The sequence below is a fragment of the Anopheles merus genome, unplaced genomic scaffold (genome assembly GCF_017562075.2).
Source record: "Anopheles merus strain MAF unplaced genomic scaffold, AmerM5.1 LNR4000272, whole genome shotgun sequence".
Lineage (NCBI taxonomy): Eukaryota > Metazoa > Arthropoda > Insecta > Diptera > Culicidae > Anopheles > Anopheles merus.
Genome location: NW_024427852.1, coordinates 35,518 through 42,652, shown reverse-complemented (window position 1 = coordinate 42,652; position 7,135 = coordinate 35,518). Strand labels below are relative to the sequence as shown.

General features: G+C 36.7%; 1 protein-coding gene and 1 long non-coding RNA gene across 7 annotated transcripts; both read left to right on the top strand.

Annotated features, from left to right (window-relative positions):
• The first annotated feature begins 1,241 nt into the window (after nucleotides 1–1,241).
• On the top strand, nucleotides 1,242–3,517 carry LOC121602037. Of its 6 annotated transcripts, none has more exons than XR_006006263.1 (5): nucleotides 1,242–1,297; nucleotides 1,356–1,528; nucleotides 1,910–2,211; nucleotides 2,285–2,553; nucleotides 2,650–3,517. XR_006006263.1 is itself a non-coding variant. In XM_041930809.1 (2 exons), exons 1-2 carry the CDS (start codon nucleotides 1,393–1,395, stop codon nucleotides 3,237–3,239), a joined length of 726 nt encoding a protein of 241 aa, XP_041786743.1. In that variant the 5' UTR covers nucleotides 1,316–1,392; the 3' UTR covers nucleotides 3,240–3,517. The 6 variants fall into 6 exon arrangements, 1 of the variants encoding a protein (XP_041786743.1); XR_006006262.1 differs by having other exon boundaries at nucleotides 1,910–2,345; nucleotides 2,415–2,553; XR_006006259.1 differs by having other exon boundaries at nucleotides 1,910–2,553.
• A 1,661-nt stretch (nucleotides 3,518–5,178) lies between these two features.
• On the top strand, nucleotides 5,179–6,156 carry LOC121602036. Its single transcript, XR_006006258.1, has 3 exons — nucleotides 5,179–5,309; nucleotides 5,396–5,467; nucleotides 5,922–6,156. It is a non-coding gene; the product is annotated as an uncharacterized LOC121602036 (long non-coding RNA).
• The last annotated feature ends 979 nt before the right edge of the window (nucleotides 6,157–7,135 follow it).

Below are 7,135 nucleotides of genomic sequence, written 5' to 3'. Positions count from 1 at the left end.
TTCCATTACTTCCTGGTAAATTTGTCTACGAGCTATGTTCACCGCCAAAAGATCTAAGGCGTTAGGTTGCAAAAAGATTTGATGTTTTTTAATTGTTTAAAGCGATTTTTCTTTGTTCCTCAAAAATCGTCTGGGCAGCGATTAATTTAATTACGAGATGCGACATAAATACTACAGGCCATTTCAAAATCAATAGATAATAGTGATAATCAATAGAGATAGCGAAAAAATTGTTACCTAGAACTTAGAAGAGTAGATTAAGTAATATTAGATAACAAAGCTATATGAAATTTTATTATTTCGACTGAGGTTAAAATATGCTAAGTAGACGAGGTAAAGAAGTATCTGAACAATTCTTAGTAGTAGTCATGTATGAAACAGTTACACAAAGCGAATCAAGAAATGTTTCAATAGTTTTAAATAGCTCTTAGCTAATGTATTTCATGGTGTTAAATTAATTAATTTATAACAATAGTTTATTAATACTACTATACTTTTGAATTTTAGAAAGTTTTAAAGTACTGAATTTTTATAATTTTATTTAATTTTTATAATAAGTATCGTTTCGATGTACAACATTCAATCGTACTTCGTCAGTTTTGCAACGGGTTAGAATCCAATTCCCCCCAAGCGCAACATATTAAGCTTAAACGACTGGAAATATATTTCAATTATCCATATAATAAAATAACAGCTACATAGCTGCACTGGTTTGCTCTATAGATGGCATTTTATAACTCATAATTATATTGCTGTCCTTTTCTTGCAATGTGATACGCCTAGTTTCATCTAATCTTGCAAGCAAGCTTTTTAACCTTTAAGTTGGCAACTGGATTCCCGGGTATTTTTTTTTAACTTTAAACTGAAATAACTTTTGATTCATTGCTTTTATTGACCTGAAATTTTCCGTAGGCTCCCAACTTTTAATTTCTGATTTTTTTGTGCTTAAATTGTAATTTTAAACAGTCTGTAAGTATTTTATTTTGATTTTTTTTAACTTTACCACGTAAGTTGGCAACCAGCATTCCATACATTCCCCGTGGACAATTCGAGCAGTTTTTCTCCGGTTCCTCAACCCGCTCTGCCACACTTCACCCATGTATCTTGAATTGCTTGCAAGATTTCATATTGCCATCTCTGTTTAGCACACGGATGAGTTTTTCTGCTTGGGTACCAACAACGATTTTCAATCCATATCAAAAGGTATAAACACAGCTACCATGTAATACACAGTGGCTTACAAATGTATGCATGTATTGGTTGACATTGCAAGTGCGTCGGCAAAGGATAAACAAGTGTAAAGGAGCCGTGTTTGAAAAACAAAGCAGTAGTGTATTAATCTATATTTTGTGCAGTTTTAGATCCAGATTATTGACGAGAGAACCATCAGCAATGGCTTCAAGATCATCCCAATATCGGAAGCGTCGTCGCTTTATGGAAGAAGTGGAGAGAGAAATAAACAATGATATCAATAATATGGAGACTTCCTCACCTGTCATGGTTCCGGCATCGACGAGCAGGATGTTCAGTAAGTAACTAATATTGTGTTTTTTAGTGTACTATTTACATGGAAAACGGAATTTTGTCATAGTATATTGCTGATTGGTAATCAGCAGCTACGTTGATTCATATTCCGATCACAATTTTTGGTTCTGCACCGCCATCGTTTTTGCATCGGTTCTGCACCGCCACCCACAATAGCATCATGACGTTTTTTATGTTTAACCTTACTTAGGAAATCACGTCGTCGTTTTCTGGTTGGCAGTGGAATCCAAAAAATAAGTTTTTTTTTGCTTTTTAAATTGTTTTTGGTAAAAACAGACAGGCACTTGAATTAGCTAAATATCCATCGCGACATGATGATGTTTTGTTCTTTAACGATACATTAGCAGGACTTTCTTCCTTGCAGCAAAGCAACTTTCGAAGGCTACTTTGCTGTCTACTTTAAACTAGACCGCTGCGGGTACCTCGGCAGCGCTGAAACCAACATCCGTGGCCAAAGCAGCTTGTTTCTCATCGTTTATTGGCGATTCCGTATCATCTCCCTGAACCCTGCCTGTTGCTGCTGAAGCGCGCCGTGACCAGCCGCAATCTGCAGTGACGCTGGTGGGGTTGGAGGAAGTCTGGCTCGAAGCTTCTCTCGACAACGCATCGTTGCCTCTCGTTGGTTAGCGTTGCGTGGCTCGTTGCGGACGCGCCGAACAGTTTCAGGTTGTGTCTCTTCGTATTACTCAATGATTTGCGACGCCAGGGCAACTCGTTCATTGTATCATGCTCCCTGTAGTTGAACCGTGATTCGCCTAGAAGCTTCGTAGATATGGCTCCAGTTCTCGACCTCGCGACAGGTGAGGTTGGAGGGTGTCCGTCGAATCGAACCTGATGAACCATGGCCGATAAGCTTCTGGATTTTGCAGCAAAGCGCGGGCACTCCAACAACACGTGTTCCTCGTCCTCCGAAATGCCGATGATCCACTGTCCTGACCTGTTTAAGCCTGTGCCTGGGCCATATGGAAGGTCGTGTCTCTGTGTTAATGCGTTAATAGCTGACGGAAGGTGCTAATTTAATTGCATTGTTAACTTACTATTTGTGCCATAAATATGTGTTTAATTGAACTAATGCTTTGTTTTTTCTCTTTTGTTTCTTTACAGACGAATTGCATAGTACTGATAGCAACTTAGGTGGGAATGTAGAGTGTAGCTTTAGCTTGGATGAAGATACTATCAATACTCACAATGACAGCACTGCAACTGTTGACGAAAATAATTTGGATGATATAGAAGATGAACAGGAAGATTGTACTGAAGATTTGTATGACGCTTATAACTATTTGAATGATTTTCAAAGTTTGAAAGAAGCTTTAAGATATTTGGCAATAATGGGTCATCTTTCTCGCAACTTTCTCAACTTGCTTCTAGCAATTTTGAGAAAATTTGGTCATCCTGAACTTCCTAAAGATGGTCGTACTTTACTTAAAATTCCTAAAGTTAGCCAAGAGATTCAGCATATAGCAGGTGGACAAATGTGGTATTCAGGGATAGAAGTTGGCCTTCGAAATTATTTTAGGAATCATGTACCAGAGAAAAATAAGTTTTCGCTACATATTTTTATTGATGGGCTTCCTCTCTTCAAAAGTAGTGCTACACAATTTTGGCCAATTCTTTTTAAAGTAAAAGAAATTCCCGATTGCCCGGTAATGATCGCAGGTGTATTTGTGGTCAGAAAAAACCGACCGACTTAGAGCCTTATTTGCGACAGCTCGTAGATGAATTAAACAATTTGCAAGTAATAGGCATGCTGTTTGGAGAGAAAGTTGTAAAAATTTTTGCCAAGGCTTTTGTCACCGATACCCCTGCGCGGGCCTTTATAAAATCGGTAATGTACTTTCCGGCAAAACATGGATGCACGAAGTGTACTCTCGTTGGAGAGTTTGTAAAACCGGAGCGCAAAGTAATATTTTGTTCACCACAACCTGCTCCACCACGCACAGATGAAAGTTTTAGACAAAGACACGATATAGAGCATAAAGAAATTCGATCTCCTTTAGAAGAGATTGATGGATTAGATATGATCAGAAGTTTTCCCACATCTGACCGACTTCATCTTATCGATATTGGCAACACTCGTAAATTTTTGTACGGCCTTTTTCATCATAAATTTCTAAGTTTTGTAATATGGTCTAGTGAGCACAAGAAAAATGCCTCTCACTTTTTGATGAAAACGAAACTGCCTTCTGAAATACATCGACCATTTCGATCTCTTGACACTCTTCAGTATTGGAAAGCAACTGAATTTAGGTCATTCCTACACTATATTAGCCCTGTCATATATAAAGATTTTATGCACCGTGAGGGCTTTAACCATTATTTGCTCTACTTTTGTGGCATAACTATTTTCTCATCGTCAGTATATAAACATTTAAACCCGCTTGCAAAAAGAATGCTTCAACAATTTGTAGTTGATTTCCCACTGTACTATGGTCGCACCCATATGAGCAGTAATGTACACAATCTTCTCCACGTATTTGATGACGTTGAAGAACTTGGTCCATTGGACGATTGGTCTTCCTATGATTATGAAAACTTTTTACAGTTTATTAAACGAGATGTTAAGACAGGTTCAAAATGTGTGGAACAAGTAGCGGGCAGATGCAAGTTATATGCTCAATTAATGTGCATCATGGTCCCAAAGAAAAGAAATATCCCTGTTTGACTATAGATGGCTGTGGAGTGCATGTTACTGAAAGCTTTGTTTTAAAACCAAAATTTCGGGATCAATGGTTTTTAACAAAATCAAATGGTATAGTGAAGTTTTTGAGAGCAGAAATCTCTCCGCAGAATTCCTTGGTTATCGTTGGAATCAAGTATGATGATAAGGAAAAATATTTTACGGCTACATTTAAAGATAATGTATCTTTTGTAGAGATACAGTCTAGTGAACTGAACATTTATAAACTAAATTCATATTCACCATCTACTATGGTGACACTTGACCTTAAGTCTATTAAATGTAAGTTAGTTGCCGTTAATTTACCCCTCGTCCTCTTGTGTACTTTGATGTTGATGAATTTCAAGATTCTATGCCTCCATCTGTATTATTTTTCCATTATTACACACTTTTCTTCCAAACTAACCATATTTTTTATTTAAAATCATACTTGTGACATGTTTTGTCTTAGTGTAAATTACAATGTTTTTGGTTTTTCAAAGGTTTAGGGTAAGGGTTTATTTCAAAACTTGTGGTGGAGGGTATATCATAGTATATATAATATATCATATAATGTATTATGTAGAGGGTTTAGGTTGACGATGTATTACATAACATTTTCAAAGAGGGTATATCATAATAAAAGTATAAAATAGTTTTGATCAGATAGATCAGCACGAATTGTCGCTAGTACATGCATTTAATAATAATTGTAAAAATTAGTGACAAAACCAAGGGATTCATTACATGTTTGTTGATACTTTTTTATAAAAACACAATTATTTTGGTAATTTGGACTTATTACTACATTTAATGACAATGCCAATCTTTAAAACAAATTATCCAATCAACCTGTGATCCATAAGTAGTGTAAGATCCACGACAGTTATAACTAAATATTAGAATAGTTGATTGATCGTATGGTATCTTTTGATCATTCCGTACAAACACTAATCTCCAACATCTATTTTTTATAATACTACTCAACGTGTTTCGCATCCCATACGAGGATACATCGAGGAAAAGCTATCCCCTTACGTGACAACTGCGCTTACTATGGCATTTCTTCCAGTCTCAACAGTTCCGCTTTTTTTTCAGATAAAAAGTAAGTTCACATTTATTGTTTCATTTCTACATTTTATATCAATTACTATATATTCAGTAATAATGCAATCTTATCACTTTTTACAGCTCTTTGGAACATTGCTCATAGCAAGGATTTATTTCGTAATTTTGTATAATGCATTTACACAACTGTAATAAGTGAGTATTATTTCATTTGAATTCTTGTTGATATTCTAATTCTAATTAAATAGTTCATCTAGATTAATAGAGCTCCCACTAATTTAAGAACTATAATCTATTTATCTTCTACTATTTACACACTACTTGATCTCGGCTTATGGCAACTAGACTTATTTATGTATTTGTTTCGTTTTAAATTATCACTATGATTTAATTTCAGCTGCATCCAATCTTTTAATATCTTATCCGAGCAATTTCCTCCTAATTCTTGTATAACTAGTACTATATTTTTATATTTACACAAAGGTATTTTATCTCCTACTTTTGCTCTTCCTGTCCACGAACATTGCAGTAAAATATTAGGCCCTAGGATCAAATGTAGAGCGTCACAAGCACGTTGTTTAAAATCGCCCTCTGCAATATTTTGTTTCACCCATTGCACAAATTCATCATGGTACTCTTTTTTTTTCAGCTTCTCCTCCAGGGCATTCATCTCTTCAATGGATTCTACTGTGCAAAAGGTTGGCGAAGGGGTATTATCCGTGAGGCTTAAGCAGGTGTTTTGATTCACCAACAGTTGTTGCATCATCCCGGTCAGAACATCGAGCTTGTTATTCATTACATCGTTCTGGACCTTTAGCTGAGCTACCATTCGGCGTAAAATCATACATTCTTTTGCCAAATCAGTTGGTGCTGGCACGTTGTTGTTTTGTCCTCCATCTAAAAAAGTTCATCTTATAGAGTTTCATAGAGTATTTAAACGTATCCTATGAGTATTGTTTTACCTTGTGTATGCAAATCTATATCGACCAGCTAAGCTTTTTTGTCAAACAATGAGGAGCTCTACACGAAGTGAATCTAGTGAACATTACAATCTCTTAAATTCTTTGAATTCAAACGTGACATTTCATTTGGCGCCGAAAGAAAATTGATATCACAACTACATACATAAATACCCTCGTACCTCACCAATACATATAAATCAAGGTCGGCGCGCGTACACTCACACACTCGCAAAAGCCTTTCTCTTATCCCCTAATTTTACCCTCAGTCCGAACAAAAACGTCCTCAATTTTTCATATCCCAAGGTTGGGTGACACAAAATTAGGGAGTTGTATGCACTTTCGAGCACTTGTTTGTCGAGTGGGTTTTGTATGAAGAATGACGTTTCTTTTCTTCCTCTTTTCGTATTGTGCTTATTTTCGAGTCAATTCAAGCGATTCCAAATTTCAATTGACCGTTATTTTATAATAAAATGAAAAACCTAATGAATAAATGAAATAAAAGACAATATATGGTCGGCATTACTTGCTTACAGCAGTAAAATATAGAAAGCATTGTTTACCTATTAAATCGTTAATTCTTTGCATCAAAACGTGTGGAATACACGGGTATGGGGCTCTGGGAATGTGAACTTGAATGGCGTGCGAGCCCTCGCGCGCCCTCGCACATCGCTGTCAATTGCATGGCGGCCCGTCAAACATTGCGAGGGTTGCGAGTACCCGCTGCGCAAATTCGAGCAGTTTCCAGCGCAGATTTGGCCTGGTCTCCCGCGCTGGACTTCAGCGATTCCTTGCGGCGGGTTAGCGCCATCTGTTGGCGAAATGGACGAACTATTTATGCCGGCGGAGCAAAAAAAAAAAACGGTCAAAAAATTTAAAAATATTGGCGCCCATTTTTTCGTCC